This window comes from Apodemus sylvaticus, chromosome 6 (genome assembly GCF_947179515.1).
Source record: "Apodemus sylvaticus chromosome 6, mApoSyl1.1, whole genome shotgun sequence".
In the NCBI taxonomy this organism is placed as follows: domain Eukaryota; kingdom Metazoa; phylum Chordata; class Mammalia; order Rodentia; family Muridae; genus Apodemus; species Apodemus sylvaticus.
In genome coordinates this window covers 119,358,065-119,382,446 of record NC_067477.1, presented here as the reverse complement: position 1 = coordinate 119,382,446, position 24,382 = coordinate 119,358,065, and the positions used below count along the sequence as shown (strand labels likewise).

General features: G+C 51.3%; 1 protein-coding gene across 2 annotated transcripts; it reads left to right on the top strand.

Moving 5' to 3' along the window:
- The first annotated feature begins 343 nt into the window (after window positions 1-343).
- On the top strand, window positions 344-22,003 carry Fosl2 (FOS like 2, AP-1 transcription factor subunit). Of its 2 annotated transcripts, none has more exons than XM_052186335.1 (4): window positions 344-807; window positions 10,900-11,151; window positions 14,417-14,524; window positions 16,741-22,003. In XM_052186335.1, the coding sequence occupies exons 1-4, from the start codon at window positions 706-708 to the stop codon at window positions 17,257-17,259; spliced, it is 981 nt and encodes a 326-aa protein (XP_052042295.1). In that variant the 5' UTR covers window positions 344-705; the 3' UTR covers window positions 17,260-22,003. The 2 variants fall into 2 exon arrangements, with proteins under 2 accessions (XP_052042295.1, XP_052042296.1); XM_052186336.1 differs by lacking the exon at window positions 344-807 and adding an exon at window positions 1,459-1,642.
- The last annotated feature ends 2,379 nt before the right edge of the window (window positions 22,004-24,382 follow it).

Genomic DNA, 24,382 nt, shown 5'->3' with positions numbered 1-24,382 from the left:
CCCGTCCCGGAGCCGGCACGGGGTGCAGGTCACTGCGACGCGGAGCCACGTCCCTCTCAGCACCGCTCAGCCTGGAACCCCACGGGCGCTGTCCCACTGGCGCGATCGGGCCGCTGGACCGGCGCTCACCGCCTTGTCCTAAGTCAAGTGTCCGAGTCTCCGGGAAACTCAGGCGGCGCGTTGGCCACAGGAAGTTTATTCTCGGGCTCCTTTTCTAAAAGGAGGAAACAGAAGTTTCTCCCAGCCGGCAGCTTTTCCTTTTCGCCCTTTTGCGCCCTGGGAGATCTGGGAGGGAGTCCCCCCAGAGCGGCCAAGCGACACCCGCGGGCCTCTAGTCTTTCGCGTTGCCCCTTTTTCTCCAGCCCGTGGGTCCCAGCAGAGCTCCGCTGCGCGCGGGGGCGGAAGGGGCGCGCGCAGGGGAGGGACCGAGGGACGCGCCGACTTTTTAGAGGGAGGGACCCGGTGGACAACCGGTTCCGCGGAGCTTGCAGAGCAGAAACGAAGTGCGGTGCGCGGCGATCAGGGGGGTCAATTTCCCGAGTGTCGCTGCCTCCTGTCTGCCTGGGTTGGGGGACAGCCCGGGAACGAAAAGCCCAGCCCGCGGCCGGGCCGGTGGACCAGCGAGCGCGCAGCAGACTGTGCGCGGCCGCGGCGAGGGCGGGGAAGAAAACCACCCTGTTTCCTCTCCGGCCCCCACCGCGGATCATGTACCAGGATTATCCCGGGAACTTTGACACCTCGTCCCGGGGCAGCAGCGGCTCTCCTGCGCACGCCGAGTCCTACTCCAGCGGTGGCGGCGGCCAGCAGGTACGTGCGGGCCGGGGTGCACCTGGCGGCGCGGGCAGACTCCTACCCTCGTCTCGCTCCCACTGCCTCCACCCCCAACCTCCGTCTTTTCCCTTTCCTGGCCAGGCTAGAAAAAAATACTTAGGGGTCACCGCTGTAAGTTGTGGGGGTTTGTTCTGTTCCGCCCCAACAACCACTCCACTTTTTTTTCTTAAGCAAGCGGAGAGTGGGCTTGAAGAGCCAACGACACCCTCTCCTCCTTTCTTACTTAATTTTCCAGAGAAGCTCCTGAAATTACAGATCCCCTCCGGGAAGCCTGTTGCCTCCTTCCGAGCTGCTCTCCCTCGCATTTCACGTTCCTCTTTCTAGGTAGTGGATAGGCAAGAAAATCTTTGCGCCCCCTAAGCCCCCTCCCAACAGTCAAGGACCCTACTGGGGAAGACTTTTTAACCCTTCCTTCTTCTGTTATTCCTCGGTCTTAGCTGTTTTCTGAAAGGGATTGGGGACTCAGAAACAAGGCTGGGCTCCTTCAAGTGATTGGGAGGGTTGTCCCTGGGAATTAGGTGCGAAGGTCAGGAAGGAAGAAGCTGGCTTTGATTGGCTCTTGACACCTCCTGTGACACCCCCCCCTCCAGCTTCCGGTAAGGGTTGGGCAGGAGCCTGTACTTCCCCCGGTGCAGAACCTTGAGGGGTACCTGGGGCAAAGAAGCTGTCAGAGAGAAGTGGGAGAAAGAGGCACATCACTTGGGCTCCTGAGTGGTTTTGGAAGTAGAAAAACATCTCTTTCTAAAGCAGCCAGACTGGTTTGCACTGAGGGACTGTGCCTGTAATCTATGTCTCTGGAGGTACCAGACAGGTATTGGTGGGGTGGTGGGGTGGTGGGGTGGTGGGGTACCTGATTTGTGTCGCAGGAACCACATACCTGATCTTGTGAGGGAATTGCGTGAACTTTGCCCCTTTGCCACCTGAAGCCCACCTCTGCCAGCATCTGGGAGTTCCTAGTCAAGCTGCCTGCAGCAAGAGTTATTCCATAAGCCAATGGCTATGGCCTTGACTTTGACCTTTAGAAGTCAACCAGACAGGAGGTCAGGGGTCTTCCAGGGAGGGGTGGACTGAGCTGGGAAATATAATAAAAGTATGTCTTTCTTTGTAATCTGACGAGAGGGGCATGTCTCTCAAAGTAACATCCCATGTCTGGTGAGTCCTTCCAAATGGCTTTTTGTGTGTTCCCTCTAGCTCCTCCCAACCCCCATACCTACTAGGCGCCCACTGTAGATAGCCAGGCCTGAGCACTGAGGGTGCAGTCGGTGGACCCTTACTACTGAACACCAGAATCATACCTGAAAAGTAGTTGGTTATGTTTGTATCCTGGTACAGTTGGTGTTTTGGGTTGAACCCAGAATCCCCTCACCAATGGGTTTAGAGTGCTTTATATCTGTTGTCTCCCGCTTTCCAATCCAATGTCCTCACCCCATGTACTTCTTCCCAATCAACATGGAAGAAGCTTTGCGTTTCTGTCTCTTCCACTAATGAGACCCAGGCAGTGAGCACTGGCACAGCACGATCTCCCTGCCTAGCTTCGCTCAGACTCTGGGGCCTGGATGGGAAGTCAGACCGGACATCGGTGCCCCAACTGAATAATCTGTGTCACTAGGGCTTTGAGCCCAGGATGTGAGCGGAGGCAATTCCCTGTTTTGGAAGCAAATCAGACAGGAAACCGATGCTCGGATGAAGGAAGAGGGCTCCGTCCAGCAGTGTGTAATGGGGCCTCATTACCCAAGCAAAAAGCAGCTGTTGGCTAATTCCTAGCATGCTGTAACACATGAGGATTTTGCAATTAGCAACAACCAGTGCATGGGACTCTCAGGTTCGGCTGCCTGTTCTGCTCCGCAGCATGAGCGAGAGGTCTTTTAAACCAGAGGGATTGGCAAGGTAATTCCACTTAAGCCAACTCTCAGCCTGGTCTCTCCACTCCTGGCCAGGGCGGTGGGTGGGAGATGAGGAACAGGGGGCAGGGCTTCCCCCTCCCTGCTCTGGCTTTCTACAAAACTGTTGTGCGGTCCCAATGAGAGGCCTCTGCTTTTGCTACTCCCTGAGTCTGTGCTGCTACCCCACCCCGATCTGGGCTCAAGGTAACTTTATTACATGCCAGATAAAGTCTGTAATCAGCTTTGCCCCCAGCCTTCTTCCCGGGAAAGCCTTCCTGGCAGTTAGAGACTGGGCCTTCCTCCAGACTGGCGGCACAGTGGACCAATCATTGTGAGATGTTCCTGGCTGTCCCTTGGGCAAGCGGATACTACTTTTCCTCTGTTCTCCTTGTTTGTGAGGTCCTGTGCTCCCCATAAATTTGCTGCTGGGTACTTCCCCCCCTTCATAAGGCCTCAGTACTGAGTCTCACTGACCTGTGGGGTGGGAGAGGGAGAGCTCTTTGTTAAGACCTCTGCTTGTGAATATGGTAGGAACTCGAAACACGAAAAATATTTCCTGTTGTAGCTATAATCTCAATCTCAAAGGTTAATCGCTGGCAATTTCATTTTCTCAGAGATAGTTGGATGTCCTCCTCCTCCTGGCGTGTGCTTGGTTGCCGTGATTTTCTTTTCCCTGGGACAACACCTCCAGATATATGCTGTGCCTTGCTCCTTGGCTGTTACGGTTTCAGGGCCCTGGCATTACGCAATCCAGCCAGTTACACAAACATAGGTCATTTCATAACTTGTTTTCTTCAGTCAGGCCCCCTTCAAATGAAAAACAAAACAAAACAAGACACGGAACTTTTCCAAGGTGGCTATCTGTTCTGATGACTTGTGAGAATAAGTCAAGGACATTTCCTTCTGAGTCAGGGGCCATCAGACCAACTTTCCCCCGACCACATTCTCTCAACAGGTGCGCACACGCGCACACCCCCCCCATACATATACACACACACACACACACACACACACACAAAATTCCCCAGAGTGAACTTTTGCCAACTGTACCAGGCTGGGACATTCCTTGCATCAAACAACTTTTACCAGAAATGACTGTGATTTCCCAAGCCAGCTTCAACCGTACCCCTCTACTGCCCCCTACAGGACATTTTTGGAAGAACTATCCTGAGAATGTATTTTTCCAGTCTCAAGAGTGTGTTAAACTTGGTTAGTTTTCCAAATTCTTAGAATTTTTCTTCTTATTTAAGACAAACAAATGCCATATATTGAACAATAGCTAACTACAAATGGCTTGAATTAAAAGTTAGTTTCTTTTTAAGAAAAATCGATTTTTTTTAAAAAAAAAAAAAAAGCCTGTTTGGAATAAAAGGGTGCTTTTCTCTTGTTCACGAGGGTGTCCTCCCACCCCACCCCATGGCGTTTTCAAATACCCAAGGATTGTTTTCTTTATGTGCTTGTGTGGGGAATGTTGGGAAAGGGGGAGATGCAAATTGGGAGTCTGGTGCTTTCTCTCTTTTGGTTTGTCGTGATCTTACAGATGTTGTAGATTAGTGATCCACAGTGTTATCCCAGGAATGTATCTGTCCCGTGGACTCCTGCTGGCAGAAGGGCCCCGTTTCTCACCACCACAGGGTGAAAGAGCAGTGGTAAACTGTCTGAGAGGCAGTTGAATTTTCCTTTCCACAACCCTGAGTGCATTTCTGTCATTGTATTTCTGCCTGTCTTAATATTCACACTAAATATAAAATTTGAGGGCTTGAGGTGGGTTTTTGTTTGGTTGTTTTTTTTTTCTTACTACGAACACACCAGAGCCCACATACCTAAGTCACACACAGACACACACACACAGACACACACACACACACACACATCGTCATTGTCATCGCTGTCACCTCCTCCCTTGTTGGCTATATGCTTAGTTGAATACTGAGGCTGCCAGACTCAAAGGCTTCACAGTCTTGGATTTTTGTTTTGTTTTGTTTTGTTGTGTTCAGTGCATTTAGAAAATTCTCCCTGCCAACAAATCTTCCCTTGAACGATGAATTTGATATTTGAAAATTACCAAAAGGTCTTAGGAATTAAGTCTGACCCATGACATCTAAATGGACAGACTTGGGGTCCAGTACAGAGTGAGACCTCAAGTCGTGTTGGTCTCAGTCTCCGGAGTCCATTTGGAAAGATGTCCTCCCCTTCAAAGCTCACAGAATGGTCCCTTGCCGACAGCATCTTTGCCTTGGACATTTTTTGTTACACAGAAACAAAGATTCTAGTTGATGTGCTGAAAGGGAAAAAATTTGCCTCACTGCTGGGAGGGCATGCCTCGCCTCTATTGTATGTGTTCAGTTGTGACCTCGGCATGTCAAAATAATGTCAGCTGCTCTGGTCGAGGTCCATATGTCCGTCCCAAAGCCCGCTTGGTGACTTGGCCCTCTGAGCAGACTGAGCCAGTAGCAAAGCTGAGTCAGCCTCGTCAAGTGGCCGGTGTGACTCTTCAAGAGGTGACAGGCCACCTGCCCTCCCTCCCGTGGGAGCCAGGTCCTCAGGTTCATGTCTTGTGTGATTGGGATCCTGACAAGAGTCAAGAAAGACATGGGAAGGGGGGTGGGCAACCCTGGTCTGATCGAGTGCAGAACTTGGAGGATGGGGGAGAGGAAGAATTCTCCCATTCAGGAGCGGGCCTCTTGCCAGGAAGAGCAGGGCATCTGGGAGACCTGGGGGTAACACCTTGGGGGGTGCTCTGCCCCTCTTTACTTTCTGTTTCTTGCTTTCTTTCATCCTGGCAGTGAAGTGTCACAGGCTAGACTAGTTTTTGTTTGTTTGTTTGTTTTTTGTTTTTAATGAAGCTGGGACAGAGAAGAGACATTTGTATAATATAAAAGTTTGGAAATTTTGAAGCCAGGCGGTGGTGGCACACGCCTGTAATCCCAGTACTTGGGAGGCAGAGGCAGGCAGATTTGAGGCCAGCCTGGTCTACAGAGTGAGTTCCAGGACAGCCAGGGCTATACAGAGAAACCCTGTCTCAAAAAAAAAAAAAAAAATTGGAAATTTTGAGTTATTAGCAGCAATCTCCATTGTGACATAAATGATATCTCCTTAGAGGAGAAAGGTCAGAGGTCAAGGTGACAGCCCGTGTAATGCTCTGGAAGGCACCCGGGGTCAGTGAACAAACACTTGCCTGATGTTGGTGTTGGGCCTAAGAAGTGTGAAGAGAACACGCCTTTTACCCCCTCTCTCTCTCCCCAGCTAGTCCGCTGGGATGTTGGATTTCTCTAGTTGAGGCTATAGAAAGGAGATAGGCCAGTTCCTTCCTAGATGGCGTGCCTGCCTGCCTGAACGCCCGGTGGAGCAGGTTACAGGGTTCACAGGTTCAGGTCTTGCATAACTGGGGTCCAAGAAGGACCTGGCCAAGAACACCAGGCTCGACTTCTATTTAACTTCTGCCTGCCTAGCTGAGGACTCTGGGAGAGCCTCTATCTGCCTCAGGGGATGGTGGTCCAAACTCTTGTTCTGAGGCCATTCAGCGAGACTACTAGGTATGATCTTCCTGAACCCAAGCTCCCGTTGCTGAGCCCTAAAAGGCTGTTTTCCAAGTCAGCGGCTCCTGGGACTGAGACTTCTCTGGCCTGCTGAGTTGGTCTCTGATGAACAGCCCATTGCACCTCAAGCACAGGATGCCGCCAGATAACACTGAAGTCCCCAATCCCCAAAGGCACACAGCTAAGCTTGTAAGGGTTTTGAGCTTCTTCTGCTCAGGGTGTAGAGATCAAAGTCGGTGAGCGACTTCCATGCCCTTGGCTTCCTGGATGGGAAGGGTATCTCTCTTTTTGTTTGTTTGTTTGGTTTTCCCTCCTTTCTCTCTTGCTTCCCTCCTGGTTTCGTCTAGGAGACCAAACTACATTTGTATGTGAAGTTTAATGAGTCCAGGGATACTCACGTATCCCTACTGACGCTCCCTGCTGTAGTGGTGGACCAGAGTTGCACCACAGATTATGTATGGCCCAGAAAGCTTAAAACTAATCCGCCGACTGGCTCCTTAGAGCGGAGCTCACCAGATTCGGCGCTGAGAGGTCTAACAGGGGCCCTTGGTCCTTTTGTAGACACTTACCCAAAAGCTTAAAAGCTTTGCCAGGCTGGAATGCCATATAGCTACCCAACATTTCGGTCCTGTCCCCCAAAGGAAGAACTTTTCAGGGGCTTGTACCCCAAGAGGGCTTGGTCCTTGGTTACCTCACACCCCTCCCCGCCCCCATCACTGCCCGTGGTACCCTGCGCTGTCACAGCATTGCCCTGTGGCTGGAAAGCTGTCTTGCTTTCCTTCTCTTCGGTGTGAGCTCCTTGGGAATCCTGACTCCGTGCCTTCTCTGTGGGACATTTGGGTCATTCTTGGTCTGTTGCTGTAGGAGGAGAGGTTGTCTGTCAGGCTCACTTCTGAGACCACAGACTCTTCTTAGCCTTATCGCCTCTCTCTTACCCCAGTGCTACTCTCTGAACAACATGTTTGGAGCTGAGACAAGACCCATCTGCCAGGTCTAATTGAAACTTTTGTGCTGTCTCTCCAAGAGGCTTCTCTGGAGACAAAAGCCTTCTTTATCAGGGCTCAGTCCCCTCTGGGGACAGGACATTGTTTTTCTTGCAGTTCGGAGCCGGCGTGTTATCCAGATGGCTTACCCTCTGTCTGAAACAAGGTGTACACGCGATTCAGAGGCAGTCATTACCTCCCGCCTTGTTTTTATTGCCGCTTTGTTTTGTCTAGACCAAGCCGTCGCTGCTGCAAGGAATCTGGCTGGTGTCTACCGGGAAACTGTGTGCACGGAGGGCCAGAGAGGGGCTGGGAGGCACCTGCCCGTCCCTGAGGAATCTTAGTCTTCCAGCTCACTTTGGGTTTTCCACTTCCTTCCCCAAGCCTAAAACTGGCACACTGTTGTTCTTTGCAATGAACATATTTCTTAGATGCTTTCCTAAAAAGAGAACTGGCGACTGCCCCCAAGAAGGAGATGGTCACATGGGGCCATTGTCCTGTCCTGGGTGCCTCTGAGGACCTGTCTTGGAGAGCAATAGAATACAAAGTTGGGTGTTTCCAATAGTAGGAAACACTACTCTGTACACAGACCTACATTATAGGGTGACGTGATGTTGCTGATGGTGGCGGCGGTGGCGGTGGTGGCGAGGGTGACGATTTGTAGTGCCTCCCGTTTGTTTGGGGCAATGTTTTCCTGCCCCGGTTGCATGTTATAATAGAATCTCCTTGGAGTCTGAAAAAGTACCTGTGCTAGAGCCCCACCCCTGAACAATTATTTTAGACTCTAATGATGATGCTCCGACGTTGGCGAGTTTTACAAGCTCCTCGGAACATTCTTAGCCAGGTTGAGAACCACATATGCGCTTTGCAGCCTGTGATTACAGTAGCTGTGGTTTTAATCCCAGAAACAATGTGGGGAGTTTAGAATCAATATGCTCTCTTTTGTCCCAGAATTGAGTCCTCAGTGATTGGCTCAGGGCAGAGCACATACCTCAGGCCTCCTCTGGGAGCCTCAGAGAAACACACACCTGAGTCACACAAAATGTGCCCCCTTCCCACTCTCTTTCCCTCTCAGTACTAAACACAGAACCTAGGGCCTTGTGAGAAGGGCCTTGTGAGAACCTAGTCTCTTTTATATTTTGAGACAGGGTCTCATAGAGTTGTCCAGGCAGGCCTTGAACTCATTTTGTAGCTCAGAAAGGCCTTGGATTTTTTTTCTTATTCTTCTGTTTCAGCCTCCACGGATAGCTGGGATTTATAATCTTGAACCACCAAGTCTGGCATAACTGTTTCTTTTCAGTCAACTCTCAGTTCTGAAACAAAATCAACCCTACTTATCTTAGCCTTCAGTGGTATAACTGAACTGGCTAGACTGGTCCCAAGCCATTGTACTGGGTAACCTCCCTGATAAAATCCCAGAATCCATTGCACTGGGCAGCTTTCCTGTACCGGGGCAATATGGGAAGTGAGGCGGTCTTGTTCTGTTCTTCCACGGAGTCATCAGGTAGTAGCAGGATAATATGTAAGGATGGGTCCGTCAGCTCTGTCAGGTACAGCGTGTGTATGTGTGTGTGTGTGTGTGTGTGTGCGCGCGCGTGCTTCACTTTATTTACTTTCATACCAAGACCTTTGTATGATGTTATCAGCAGGGAAAAATACTGCAAAAATGGTCACTTCCAATTCTTCTAGTTTTGGTTGCTCTGACTAGACCAGGCGGAGGCTACTATAGTTCCTGGACTAATGATAGCAGAATTTCCTTTTGGGTGGAACCAGTCTATGGGATCTCCTTGGTGAGAGGAAAGGATTGAAGGAATCCTTAACACAGGGTGGACTATAGCACTTGGGGCTGGGTTCTGAGGAAGAAAGAATGCTAGAGAAATCTTTGTGGCACCGTGTGGCGAGGCTCCTGTCTTAGCTGTGCTGAGCTGCCTTTGGATTCTGATCTTACTGCTTTGCAGCAGTAAGGCCTTGGGTAAGTGGCTTGACCTCTCTCTGACTGTTGCGGCCTTTAAGAAGAAGGTAATGTGGTACTTACCTCTGAGGGCAAATCAATAGGGGAATCCGGGCAAGCCATGGTGTCTGTTGTTGTGAAAGGGCTAGCTATCACGACTTTCATTTTACCCATGAGATTAGGGGCCAAAGCTGCAAGATGCTCCTGTGGACGCAGATCACCTGTGGGTGGGTTTTGGACTAGGACCATAGAGAGAGAACCTTCTCCTGAACTGCTGGAAATGGGAGGGGCTCCCTCCCCTGTTGCCTCTCTCACTTTTGGGAGCTGTCCTGGAGCAGAGTCAAGGCCGGCTACCACCATCCTGGCAGGAGGGAATAAATTCTAAAAGGAGACACTTGTGCCCCTCCGTTTGGGTGACAGGGCACTGAAACAATAGTCCTCAAGAAACTGGATTTGTCCCAGGAATCTCATGCTGAGAGAATGTGAGGGTCTTCACACAGTAGGACAACCTGTCAGAGCACCTTCCAGGATAGACTGGAGATAGTGGCGATGGGCAGGACCACGTCCTGACTGGGCTACTTAGCTAAGCATCCTTTGTCCTCTATTTAAACATCAACCGTATGTGTCAATCCTGAAGAGACTGGAGGAGAGGGCATCACTGGGCCTCTTTGTTCCTTTCCTTAATATGGTCACATAAAATACATTTCCCTTCTCTGCTTTCCTCTTTTACTGTTTAATTGGCCAACTGGGGATGGCTGTGGAGCCTACCTAGTTAGGGCTACTGGGGCCCAGGCTCTGACCTAACAGCTCCAGTACCGGAGTAGCTGAGGGGCTGATCTGTTGTGCTTTGATGCTCCATCTTGTTGGATTGTAAATCTAAGGCATCCCATAGCCCACAGAGCTCTGTGACATGGTCCTGACGAAAACCAAGAGACAAAGGGAAACCTTTGAGCTGCCAGCCTCAAAGTGTTCCCTCAGACACATCTATGAGCCCAGGAAGATAGATGTGTCCGTGGTAGAGTTAGACACAGTGCGTCTGCCTCAAGCAAGATGTCAGTGAAGGGGCGGGGGCAGGGTCAAGGGCAGTAATAGAAGTCTGGTTGCCAAGTCAGACTCACGGGCTACAGTCCCATCCACCGATAGTAGACTCCGCAATAAACAGAGACATGAGGATTGGGCCTTCTCAACTTGACCTTGATCTGATAGGCTGTAAGGCGCATCACAAACTTCCCTGGAGAGCGACAAGCTGACCGTGTTTACGTGTACTGATCTCTCTTGATCTACTGGGTGTGCAAATCTCCAAGAAACGTGGCCTGAGCTGGTACCTTGGGGAATAATTGGTAGATGACTCAGAGGCCCAGGAGGCCACGTTGAAACATCCTGCAGATATGTACCCCGGAGGGCTGCAGGGTGAACACGAGCCACTCAGCCTCGAAAGTGCCCTGGACGTCACTTGGCCTATGGTTGCATCCCCTCTGAGTCCCTGAGAAAGGAGTCTTCAGGACTCCAGGCCTGGAGCAGATCTGACACAGCCCAGGGATGGGTGAGATCTGCTTGATGTTTGGCTGTGTGGGACTTTTGCAGGGAAGCCCACCTGGGTCCTCACCTTGCCACCAAGCCTTAACCTCAAAGTCTTCAGAGTTTGACCTTCGCTCTGCTCGTCCTGTTCTGCCGTTTCTTGGCTCAATGTCATGTCTTTCTCCTTGTTTCAGAAGTTCCGGGTAGATATGCCTGGCTCGGGCAGCGCCTTCATCCCCACAATCAACGCCATCACCACCAGCCAGGACCTGCAGTGGATGGTACAGCCCACAGTGATCACCTCCATGTCCAACCCTTATCCACGCTCACATCCCTACAGTCCCCTGCCAGGCCTGGCTTCAGTCCCCGGGCACATGGCTCTCCCCAGACCTGGAGTGATCAAGACCATCGGTACCACCGTGGGCCGCAGAAGGCGAGATGAGCAGGTAGGCCTCTAGCTAGTGGGGAGGAGCTAGGCTGGTAGCTAGGGGAGGGAGGGAGGGAGGGACTCAGGAACAGAGTGTTCTGTCGGTGCGTGAGGGAGATCTTGAATAGGGGGAACACCTTGTAGGTGTGAAATCTCAGTGAATGGGAACTGTCATGGCTTCCTACAGTAGCAGTACCTGTCCTGGGCCTTAGTGAGGAACCACTGGAGGAGTGCCATAGGACAGATCTATGGGCACCCGTGTGACTCTGCATTCTTCCTCAGTGTCCCAGGCCTCTAGATCAAAGCTACAGCCCTCTTCCAGTTCCTGGAATGTACACTTCAGAAATACAGTGACCCGGGGCCCGAGGCATCCACTCGACTCTGGGGAGTGGGGTCAGGGTAGAGGTCACACATGAGTTTTCCCTTGTTTTTCCTCAAGCTCAGCTTTGAGAGAGAACTGAGTTGAAAGGAAGGATATAGGCCTTCAAAGACCTCATCCATCTCCCACCATGGGCAATGCACCCGAGACCCAGACCATCTTGCCTGGACTCCATACTCAGTGCTCTTCCCACAAGGCCATGCCACAGTGATCCCAGAGATGGGGACCCTTTAGCAGTCCATTCTCCTTTTCAAATGTCAATCTGGCGAAACTTTCCTATTAACTGTGGGAGCCTTCACCCCAAGTCCTGTCTGTCTCCACTCCAAGGCCCCAAGGACCACTATTTCCTGGTCCCAATAACCATGTCTCCCTGCGCATAGTGAGGGAGCCAGAGCTAGCAGACCCAAGGATGCCCAGAGTTACAGGACTTCCCTCCCCACTCCAAGAGGCTGGAGGCTCCCTCCTCAGCAACCTTGCTCTCCTGAAGACAAAGTTGGACCTCGTGGCCAATCCTTGCGGATACTGGGGCCCCAGTGAAGGCCCCCAGGGGCTCTGGGTAGTGCACACTGCAGTACTGTTGCATGGGTGTGGGAAGCTACCAGACTCTTCTGGGGGCTCCCCTAGTCACAGTTATAGTGACTAGTCATTGTTATAGTCATAGTTATAGCAGTGACAGCACTGTCCTTTGTCATTGTACTTCCCAAGCTGAAGCCATGACCATTGGATCAGACCGTCATACACCACTGACAGGTCAGATTGTTCTACGAGATACATGATACTGAGTGACAGCCAGGCCCCTGTGGGCTGGCAGGACATTGAAGTGTGGTGTGCCCCCCCCCCCCTTCTTTCTCTGCTGGGTCTGCCTCACACTGCATCCAGAAGTTTACACCTGGAAGGGGCGTTGTGGACCGTGTCTCCACATTTTCCCCCTGAACCCAGCTCATAGATAAAGAAGCTGAGACCCAGAGAGAAGGCCCCAGGGTCACAGGGGAGCTGGATGCTTGTGATGCCACATCACCTAGATATGCTTCAAGACCAGTCATCTGGAGACATCCTTCCTCTTGTGGCAGGGAGGGAGAGAGCCAGTCAGAGGACCACGAACCACATTAGAATCTCTTCCATGGCAGCCATGTTCTAAAGCCTTGAGTCTTGGGTTCCTGGCCCCAGGGTCTTGTCTGTGACTTGTTCCCACTCCTGCCCTCACCCCATCCCCACTCCCCACCCCTGTTTCTACCCTAAGGCTTGTCCCAAGAGTCATCTTGCTGCCCCATGACCTCCTCCAGAGCCTGCCCAGGAGGCTCCCCTGAGTCCAGGGTGGGGACTGAGGAGAAGGGAGGGGAGGGCGTGTGTGGCTTGTGGGTGGGTCCCTGGTGATATTAACAACACTGAGGCTGTAACCATGTTGATCTCACCACCCCGGAACATTTCCTATGTCGACAGTACCCACAGTTGCCCCACACCTCCCCAGATGGAGAGACATCTAAGACTAAAAGTTACGGAAGTGGGAGGAAGGCCTGCTGTGGACCAAGCTTAGTGGCTTTTATTTTGTTTTATTTTTCTCCTTCAGCAGTAAAGGCTGTGGTGAGGGAGAGTTGTAGGGAAGAGGGCCTGTGAAGAGACCTCAACCCAAGACTACCACAGGGCCATAGGCCCTCTTGGTGACTAACTTTGTAAGCCTTGGACCAAGACAGGTTTGGGGACAACGAGTGATCCAGCGATCTCTCGTGGGATCATCTCTGTGTAGATAACATGCCCCTGGCCTCTTTCATGCTCTCCTCTGCCACTCATGACGTCACAGCCTCCCAGGGAGGCAGGGAGCATCCTATGGGTGCTAACTGGGCCCAGTTAGCAGAAACGGCTTGTTCCTCATGGTGTGGTCTGTAGCTAGGTAACTTCCTTCTACGGGATGGCGTGAGCTTTATTCCCCCTGCGTCCCTTGAAGGCAGAATTCATGTCCTATCATACTTAGAATCTTTTAGGCCCCTAGCTGAGCATAGGCACACAGTAGGTATGTATTGGTGTCTGGTAGCTGACAGGACGGTCTTCTGTTTATCCTGCCTTGTTCTTTGGCCAATGGCCCTCTCCTTGGGACTGTGTGTGACCAAGTCTCTGACCAGTTCTGGGGAAGGAGCCAGTTCCTGATCTCTCCGCAGGGGTTCTTCCTGTAGTACACAGATCAGCCTCAACTCCTGGAATCTTGTGTCACATAGAAGGTCACTGTCAAGTCAGCAGAAAAGGTGCACAGTGAGACTTTCATGCCTAGGCTGCCTTTTCCCTTCTTGCCCAGCCCAGCCCTGTTGGCAGGCCCCTAGGGAGTCCTCAGGGAGACCTGTGGGAAATTGGCACTGGGGTCGGCAGAGGGAGTTGGGGATAGAGTGGTACCCGTGGCCCTCCGCCTGGTGACAGGACCTTAGAACAGGCCTCCTTCACATGGGTGCATCTTACCTGTGTGGAGACTCTATGTAATCACAGGTGGACCCGTGAGGCTTGTGGAGCAGCTGACTGAGGAGGAGGAGGGTAGTTAGCCAGCTCTGGAGGAAGCTGCTATAGCAAGTGAGGCTAGGCCTGGCTTAGGGAGGGATTCTTCCTGGCTGAGGCTCTGAATCAAAGCTGACAGGCAAATACTGCTCTGGAGCAGGGCCTTGATCCCCTCATCCACTCTTGACCTGCTATCCCTTTAAACATACCACACCACCTTCCACACAGATCCAGCGACACGCTGCCTCAGGCAGCTGCTCAATAGTGACCTCACGCCCTGGGACCTCCGGCTACACTCCTCTCTCCTCCCCTCCCCAGTTCTAAAAGAGCAGGTTACCGTTCCTTCAAGTACAGCTTTTATTTTAAAAAAAATGCTGTGATCCATTCGTACCGTTCTGACCATGACCCCTGACCTTGGCCTCTATAGCTGTCTCCTGAAGAGGAGGAGAAGCGTCGAATCCGGAGAGAGAGAAACAAGCTGGCTGCAGCCAAGTGTCGGAACCGTCGTCGCGAGCTGACTGAGAAGCTGCAGGCGGTAAGGAGCTGCGTGTGCAGTGGTGGGAGCACTCTGGGTGGGCCGGGGCTGCAGGGCTCCTGCCCTTCCAGTCCTGCCTTCTGCGTGGCGCACTTAGAATGAGTTGGGAGACATGGGACATCCTTTCTTTTCTTTTAAGGACATGGGTCGACATGCTAAATGAGAGGGTGGTGGTGAGGGAGAGAGTGGGTAGAGGAATGATTGAGAGGTGGCCTTTGACACCAGTGTGGGCCTGGAGAGGAGAAGGCCACCCTTCCGGGTCAGTACATTTTCTCACGTCAGTACCTGAGTGCGCTCTGTCCTCGGACCCACTGGGGCCCCTGGATAGAGTTGACGGTTCTGGTGAGCTAGGGTGAGCACATCAGCTTCCGCCTCTCCACGCGCCTTCTCAGGGTTCCAGTTGCCCCGGTGCCCAAGGTGGGCCAGCCTGGCTGAAGAAGCCTGGTTTGAGGGGGGTGGGAGCACCCCATCTTTGCGGTGGGAAACCTTCATTCCATCCTTGTGAGTCACTCTTCCGTGCTCCCTAATTGCCCAGACCTGGAGGCCATCCCATGCTCCTTCTGAGCTTTACCTGACCGATGTCATGTAACTCCCTTCTGTGTCTGGCCCACGCGTAAGGAAGGGCTGAGCATCTGGAAGAGGAAGTCCCAAGCCGGTGCTGACTCCTGCGATAGAATGCTTTCAAAGAGAGGAGGCGAGCCGGACATTGTCATCTGGCTAGCAGAGATTTAGGGCGTATTTACTCCTCCACATTCCGTTCATCTGCTTTAACTGTCTCCTTCAGACCCCAGAACCAACATGCAGTAGGATATATACTTGGTGAATCCCACGATCCACGAAACCATGGTCTACCGGGTTGTCAGAGTAGGGATGGGGCTTGGGGTTGGAAGTTCTTCCTCCCAGATGAGGCAGGTCAGGGAGTGATCAGTCCACCACGGAAGGCTCCCTTAGCAGGGTCCTCCAGGCTCCCTCAGCAGGGTCCTCCATGGCTAAGCGTGCTCTCATAATTTCAAGGAGCTGGGCCTTACTGTGACTCCCTGAGGGCATCCCTCGCCACCAGCCCAGAACAGCTCCTCCTCAGAGTCCTCCCTACTGTCCTCCCCTCTTCCCAGAAGTCTCACACCTTACCTCTCCACCTCCCCCACGTCCTGACCCAGCTACCCAGGCCCCTGAGCCACATCCTCCACAGGAAACCTCTGACGTTCATCAGACCCTTGAGACAGATGGAAACTATTTTTTCTTCACTCCGGAATACACCGTAGGGTGCTTAATGAAGCACTTGCCTGAATCTCTGCATTTGTGAATGGGAATCTTCATTAGAGAAAAAGTGGGGAGGAGGGAGGCTGGTGGTGGCCCACACCTCTTCCCCGCCCCCATTCCAATCCTCAGGCACTGACAGCTGCTCTGGCTTTGTATTAAGGAGGGGAGTTGAGGCCCCCACTGGTGCCCTTGGCATTCCCACATGCTCTCACAGTCTGTCACCTCTCTATTGGGTACATAGCGGAGACTCCTTGGAGTCTCTGGTTTAGGGAGCTTCCGAAACTAAAGAGAGGGAAGATCCAGCAGCGATTGGCTGGGCATTTATTACAAGTCAGGCACTGTTCCGGTCCCGGGGGTAGAGGGCTGTCATGAGGGTCTGCTCTGGGCAGCTTCTAGCTCAGGCTCGGTGTGCACTGGTGGGCTGAGATGGGAAAGAGAGTTGAGTAGTCTTCCTTTCCCTTTCGCTATGGGAGCCCCAGGCTAAGGGCTGAATGTAATAGCATGCAAACTCTGGAGTCAGGTGCCCTGGGATTCCAGTCTGGGTAACTCTCTGCTGGCTCTATCATGTTGAGCAAATGACCAAACTTCTCTGAACCTTGGTTTTCTCCTTTTCAAAATGGGTGGATGATAGCATCTGCTTTCAGAAACTTCTGGAGGGTTCAATGAGATTATCTGTGAAATAGGTGACGTGGTGACAGGCATGAAGTAAGTGCTCAATTACAGCAGCTCCAGATGTTAATTCACCTGCCCCACACGCCCGACTTTACTCCTTCAGAAGTAAAGAACTGTGAGCCACCATGTGACTCATACCCAGTTAACTCTCTGGTCAGGTGTGCGAGATGCTTGTGGTAGGTCTCCCGAGGACAGTGCAGATCTCCCTTTCCAACCTGGGCTGGGACCAACCCTCAAGTCAGCCTGTAGGCTTCTGCCCCTCACACCCTTCTTTGCCCTTGCAGGAGACAGAGGAGCTGGAGGAGGAGAAGTCTGGGCTGCAGAAAGAGATTGCTGAGCTACAGAAGGAGAAGGAAAAGCTGGAGTTCATGCTGGTGGCCCACGGCCCTGTGTGCAAAATCAGCCCCGAGGATCGCCGCTCGCCCCCCACCTCCGGGCTGCAGTCCCTACGGGGTACAGGCAGTGCCGTTGGCCCCGTGGTGGTGAAGCAGGAGCCTCCCGAAGAGGACAGCCCCTCTTCCTCAGCAGGGATGGACAAGACCCAGCGCTCTGTCATCAAGCCCATCAGCATCGCTGGGGGTGGTTTCTACGGGGAAGAGCCTCTGCACACCCCCATCGTGGTGACCTCCACGCCTGCCATCACTCCGGGCACTTCAAATCTTGTCTTCACCTACCCCAGTGTCCTGGAGCAGGAGTCGCCTGCGTCGCCTTCAGAGTCGTGCTCCAAGGCTCACCGCAGAAGCAGTAGCAGTGGGGACCAGTCATCAGACTCCTTGAACTCCCCCACGCTGCTGGCCCTGTAACCCTCTGCTCCTCTGGCCAGCTCTGGAGGAGACCTCATCCATTGTTGCCACACCCTCCCCAGGGACCAGCACCTTTAAGCACTCCAGGACCATGAGGGCAAAAGGGGCCCCTGGCTCTGGGGACCCACCCGATGGGACTTAGTGGTGAGATACTGGTTGCTCTCTTAGAAGCCCTGGGACAACCCCCTCCCTCATTCATCGTGCAAGCGAATCCTCTTTCTTGAGAAGCCTCAGAGAACTTGGTTTGTGGACTCAGATGCGCGCGTGCGGCTCCCCTGCTTCTGAAGCCCTGCCCCCCGGAGCCGGCCGGAGGTTTCCTGTCCCTTTGTTATTCGTTGTCTCTGGAGTGACCGTGTCCTTTCCTGCCCCACCAAGCATGCTCAGTGCCTTTTGGTTTCCCCACCTCCTGCTAGCATCAGTTTTGCTCCCTCTGGGTCTTTACGAGATTTGCCATGACATTTCATCTGGGTGGTCCAGATAGTAAACCGCTTTTCTTTCTGGAGCCGGGGAAGCAGATGACTCTTCCACTGGGGCGGACGTGTCCTGAAGGGGCAGTCAAAGTGCAATATTATTGAACCTTCCTTCCCTACACATCCCGTGCGCTGTTATTACAGACTGTGGGTTCCCTGAGTTCTGCCGGCGATGCTGCCATCACTGGGATGCGCCAAGGACCTTTCCTCCCCAGTCTCAGAGATGCACATCTCTTTGAGGATCAGCTTGGCCAGAAGACAGGGTGTGAGTGCGACAACTGGGGCACAGGTTGGGTTTGCCAAACGTCTAATTACCAAGCCAGGATTTGTGCCAACAAAGCCACATGGCTCTCCTAGTGCGCTTCCTTCACCTGCCCTGAGCTGGGCGGCTCTTGTGATTACTGCCTCACTGCCTGGACCCTTCCCTCTAGACTTGGGAAGCACTCCTTCCTAGAAGCCACACATCACTCCAAGGCCCCGCTGGGCGCTGCTCACCCCAACTCCTCATGGCGATACCACCCGTGGATATTTAAGGAATGTGGGATGTGGGGTAGAGATGGTTTCTGGCGCGAGGGGCCGCAGCCTCAGATACCTAGCCTCCCCTGACTGCTCTCCATCAGTGAGGTGCAGGAGCCCCCCACCCCCCAGTGGTCTCTGCTACTGATGAAACCAGTGGGTTTCCTTTCATACTCCCCTGGTCCACTCCGGAGTGACCCCCTGCCCCAGCAGGCCAGCTGGGAGTCGTCATTGGTCTCTGCCAGTCTTGCTGGGCTTTGAGTGTCTATGCGGTTCCTATCAAAGCTAGTATGTGTTCCTTTCCGCTGCAGAAGAACCATCGCCGCCATGGGTTCCCGGCCTCCAGCAAGGGCACAGCCCTGCCCTCTCTGCCTTTCTCTCCCTTTGTCCCCATTGCTTGTTGACACAAGTATGGAAGCAGAGTCTGGTCAGAACTTGTTTCTAGTGCTGATGCTCTGACCTAGTATTTCCACTCAAGATCACTGTCCATCTAAAGCCCTGTCACTCGACTCAAACTTAATGGTAAAATCCCATTTTTTGAGAGAGAAGGGACACTTTCACAGACCCACACCCTTCTCGCCCCACGTTCACATGTTCCTGTAAACACTTACATGCATGCAGAACACACAGGACACAGGAGTCATGTGGCAAGCACGCACAGCCTGGCGGAACTGAAAGGAGCCGGCGCTGGCTAGGAGACAGGGAGTCGGAGGGAGGCCATTTTGATGTGTTCTTTCCCCTACACCTTGGCTCTAACTCTGCTATTCTGGTCTCCCAGAGCTTCTAGGGGCGCGGGGGGTGGTGGAGGGGTGTGCTTCACTAGGTGTCTTGCTGGCCTCAGAGTCCTAGAAGCAGAAGACAGTGAAACCAGACCGGAGGAGTCCGGTAAATACCCTGGGCAGTCTTAGTTGAAAAGCTTTATCATCTCAAGCCGAGTGGGAGCTCAATCCCTCGTGCCTGTGGGTGTTTCTGAAATGAAGCTGCTTCTGGTTCTTTTCTTTCCCAAAGCCCTTTTCTGCCCATAGCTCAGATCCCAGCCCAGGTCACAGGCCTGTGACTTGGTGCCCTGCTTGGACTAAGACTCCAAGTCTGGCTTTCGGTTCAGATTTCATCTGTGTTGACATCAGTGCCAGAAAGCACAGCCAGTTAACGGGGCCTCTGAGGTCACCTTCCCTTCCGACCTGCTTGCTTTGCCCCACAAGACTTCTTGGCTTTTCCAAAGACAGAGATCTCTGGTGGGGGAAGCTGAATATTTCTACCTAAACTGTGGGCGTGGCCTCAGTTCCCTTCCTTCTGGCTCACTGTCCAGGTTGGGTCACACACATGTCACTCATGCATGCCTGCACTCCAGAATCAGGTGCCTGGCTTGCTGACTGCCCCTCCCTGCCTCCAGGTCAGGGAGCAGCTGCGGTGGGGGCAGGGGGTGCTGTGTGCTCATGGACATACACGCTCCCCATGTGTCTTCGGCTGTCATGGTCCTGGGCTGGACTGTGAGCAACCCCTGGTGAGGACAGGGCAGGCACCCCTTAATCAGAGAGCGTGAGACACAGTCCTGTCATGGCTGGCTTCTGTGGGAGCAGTCCTTCTCTGGCTGGCTGGCTGGCTAGGCACACCTATGGCACTGGAAAGAGGAGAGCCCAGGTGAGGCTTAGGAAATTTAGGGAGCTAAACTCAAGCAATTGGTTCCCTGGGGGGAGGTTTTGGCGAACTCAGACTGCTGCTTTCATAGGCTAAGTGTGTCCATGGTGGCCAGTCCTAGGAGCAATTCAAAGCCAACAGTAAGCAGAACCTGGAGCTTTCTCCGGCTTTGGGGAGAGAGAACCCTATCTGCTTCTACTTAGCTCCCAGTGGAAAAGGGGGCGGGCACATCTGACGCGTCTGGATTCATCTTTTCCCCACTTTCCTGAGAGACCAAAAGTGTTCCTTGAGATGTCACCATTTATCTTTCACAGTGACTTCCTTCCCTGAGCAGACATTCATGTGGCCTCGTTGGGGAGGAGAAGAATCAGCACCTACTGTGTGCCGGGCACTAGGAGGCACTTTCATATTTATCCTCTTTTAAGATAGGACTAAGGGTTCATCTCCCTCTAAAAGACCCCAAGTAATGGCTAAACAAAAACACTTGAGGATGAGAGAGAGGGCTTTCTTCAGAGACGCTCAGGTGGGAGTGCCTCTAGTCTGGTGGTCCTCAAAGACTCTCCTCCTCAGCAGCCATCTGCCCATCCCAGGCTCCTCCCCCCTCAGACTCCTCCTATCTGGCTTGTGCTCCCCAGGTGGCTGAAGGGGCCACCTTAGTTCTCATAGAATTTGTGGACCAATAGGATATGTGTTGTGTATAACTTTATTTTTAAACTGTAAGTAAAGGGTCTTGCAGCATTGTGCTTGTGTTATATTAGCATTTATCTTCAAGCCAGCATCTCACTATTTATTGACAGGGGCGTGTGTGTATGTGTGTGTGTGTGTGTATGCACATGCATGTGTGTGTTTCTGCATGTGTATGTGTGTGCACACATAGGTGTTTGTGTGTGTTCATGTGTATGCATGTGTGTACACATGTGTGTGCCCATGTGTATGTCTGTGTGTGTTCATAAGTGTGCATGCTGTGTCTTCTTGAAGCTTTTTTTTTAAGGATCATTCTACTGCTAAGTCGGTGTCTCCTCTTGCTTCTAGTGTTTTGGCCATGCCTCGCCACATGTCTGTAATGATCCAGTACTCACAACATGTTCAGGAGGAGCTGGGTCAGATTTTGACTGAGGGTATGGGAAGGGAAAGGGGAGAAGAAATTGACATTTATTTTATTATTTATTTTAAATGTTTACATTTCTTTGTGTTGTTCCAAGCCTGAATAGAAAAGATAGCATTAAAGTACTCAGTTCCCATCCCCATCTCTGGCTTTCTCTCCCCCACTTCTTCTAACTTAGGATAACGATCTCTAATTTGTTTGTTTCTCAAGTGATTTGTGGACTCGTGCTGTATAAACTGTATTAAAAAAGGTTCTGTTTTTGAAGATTGATTGTCATTCCTGTGGGGACAGTGGCTACTGAGAAATCTACATTGTAAGAGAAGACAATGAAAGACCCTGGCCCCGTCTCTCAAAACTTAACTTTCGCTGTATGATTTTTTTTAAAAGAAATATTCCATTTATTTTACTTTGTGGTTACTTGATTTTAAGGAAGAAAATATTCAACTTTGTATAAAGACTAGGTATCAGGGTTTCTTTTGCAGTGGGAGGTGTATATATCGTATTTTGGTATATAGTAGAAACTCAAGCTTTATGCATCTGTGTTTGGGATATGTTAATGACGTGGAGTGAAATTTGCTTAGACCCTGGAGGCAAATGGGTTGTACAAGGTTTTACAGCTCCTTGGGGAATTTTATTTTCCTTTCTGGGCACCTTTTGTCCCCTGTTTTTAAAGTAACGGTGAAATGGCCCTAGGAGGGTTGCTCTAGTTGAACCCTCCAGGCAGGACCGTATGCTCAAAAATCTTTGTATAGTTTTAAATTTTCGAGGAGTATTTCTGCTCAGAAGCATCTGTGGTGGTGTGTCGTGTTGTTCTGTGTACTGTATGTGACACAAGCCTACAGTATTTGCACTAAGAAAAGCTTGTTAGGAGCTTGCTGCTATGGAGGGAAGAACATATTAAAACTTATTTTCCCTCGGGGTTTGTTCTCGTTTTATGTTCTTCTTGTTGTTGTTTTGTTAACTTTCCTACTTCCACTGAGTAGCATTTTGTAGAATAAAATGAATTAAGATCAAAGAGGTTGTGACGGTTCCTTCCCCATCGCCGCCTTTCCCTCTGTCCTGTTATTTCTCTGTCTCTTCTGTTCCTTTCTGCCTTTTCTCCTTGTGGGTAAAGTTGGGGAGAGGGGGCTCATCTCAACCTCAGACTGCAGGAATGTTCCTCATGTCCTTCCCCATCCTTGCCTTTCTGATCTTAGCCTTGCCCCTCCCCATTCTGTGTCAGGACCCAGTTCTTAGCCAGCTGCCAGTCACTGCCAAGGTGTGGTCCAGTCAACATTAAGGGTGTTTGGTTGAGACAGGTTAACTCTGGAAGCCCAGAAATCTTCAAAGGACCAATTAAATGTATTGTAAGGTTGTCATGGTCACACAGATCTAAGGCAGAAAGGAACCCTGACAAAAAGACATACAAATACATCTCTAGACATTTTGGAAAGTCACAGGTTTTCAAGAGTCTAACGTTCAGCAATTTTGGAGCAGGATCACTGTTCTGTAGACTAGGAAACCAGAGTGACTGAAGAGCATCTTCCAGTGTGTTCTTCCTTTCCATCTTACTGGTCCCAGAGTCAAAGCTACCATTAGTTAATTCCCACAGTGCATGACAGTGGGTTATTTACTATTTATTAGTAAAATAGCCCTCAAAATAATGTCATTTGCTCTGCGTAGTATACAGCTGTTCTTTGGAGCTCTGGCCTGGGCGTTAGAAGCTCCTTGAGTCCTATACCTGCCTCTAGGAACTGATGGAGAAAGCCTCAGGTTTCTTCCCATGTAGGCGTGGGGGGGGGGCAATGATAGTAAGGAAGAGATACCTTCATAGGAGGGCTTAGACAAGGTAACACTAGCCCCTCCACTTCCTTGGCAGTGGGCTCATGGTGTAGAGGAATAAGGCTGGGCCTCACTGTACCTCTTCTGCCTGACAGAATGGACAGGAAAACAAAATCAGACAGAACCTGAAGTGTTTCCATGATACCTGTACAGTCTTGAGTTAAGTCATGCTTCCTTGGGCAAATATGAAGGATGCAACCTCCCGGACTGTTTCCCAGAGCTTCGCTGGGCTATGAAGATGACACAAGGAGACATGTGATGATGTTTCTGTGCCTTCCTCTCATGTGTGGGTACCTCCATACATCATCCATCTTCCAGTAACACCTCACAAAATCCCTACCTCTTTACCCATATGGCAATTACAGATGTTGATGATTAACAGGCACTGATTACATGGAGTCATATGCTTCTTTGTACAGCTGTAAATGGTTTAACATCCAGACAGCCAGTTAGGCTTTTATTGGGAAAAAAGAAGGAAGGAAGGAAGGAAGGAAGGAAGGAAGGAAGGAAGGAAGGAAGGAAGGAAGGAAAGAAGGGAAGGGGAAGGGAGGGAGGGAGGGGGAGGGAGAGGTGGAGAAGGAGAAGAAGGAGGAGGAGGAAAAAGAAAGAAAAAGAAAAAGAAAGGAAGGAAGAAAGAAAGAAAGATAGGGAGGGAGAGGTGGAGAGAGGAAGAGAAGGAGGAGGAAGAGGAGGAGGAGGAGAAGAAGAAGAAGAAGAAGAAGAAGAAGAAGAAGAAGAAGAAGAAGAAGAAGAAGAAGAAGAAGAAGAAGAAGAAGAAGAAGAAGAAAGCTACAGATGGCCCCACTAGGTTCCCACTAGGGTTGACTAGGGGAATTTTGGAGTAACCTGTAGGTGCATAGAATTGGTTCAAATCACTCTTATAATTGGGAGTGAGTTGAGCTGTTGATTCTGTTTCCAACACTTTTAAACTGAGAGCTAGATAGCAGTTAGATGCACAAGTAGTTCAGCAGGAACCATCCTCAGAAAAGATGCTTTGGTCAAGAGCTCAAAAGGTCAAGAGGTCAAGGGACAATCCTTTGTGCTGGAACAAGAGTTCCACTTGTAAATACAGTTTTGTTTTCAGGCGTCATTGGGTAGATTCTGTGTGTAAGGATTAAACTGTCTCTTGGAGTAGACAAGTGTCCAACCCTTTGAGCCATGAGATCACATACATGAAGGCCTTTGACAAGGTCGGAAGTGCTAGAACCAGGAAGAAACTCAAGTCATTAAGTCCCACAGACTTTGGCTATAAAGTCAGTTGATGCAACTTGATTACAGTACAGCCAGTGGGCCCTGGGCCTAACTGCCATGTCTGAATTGAAGGGTGTGCTTTTCCATGAGGTCATATGTGTTTAAATCATGGATAAGCTACTTGTCTGTGGATAAGCTCCATCCCTCCTGTTCATGGGGCCCCGCCAGACTTCACCTAGACAGTCCTGCTACCAAGGAGGGCTGATGGCCTTCTGGGCTGTGCACACGGTGTAAATGTGCTTCCTGAGTCCGCACTTGCCTTTGCAGGGAAATAATTCTGCTTCTTCCTGATAAGGCAAGAACAGACCAAGTCACCAGGAGA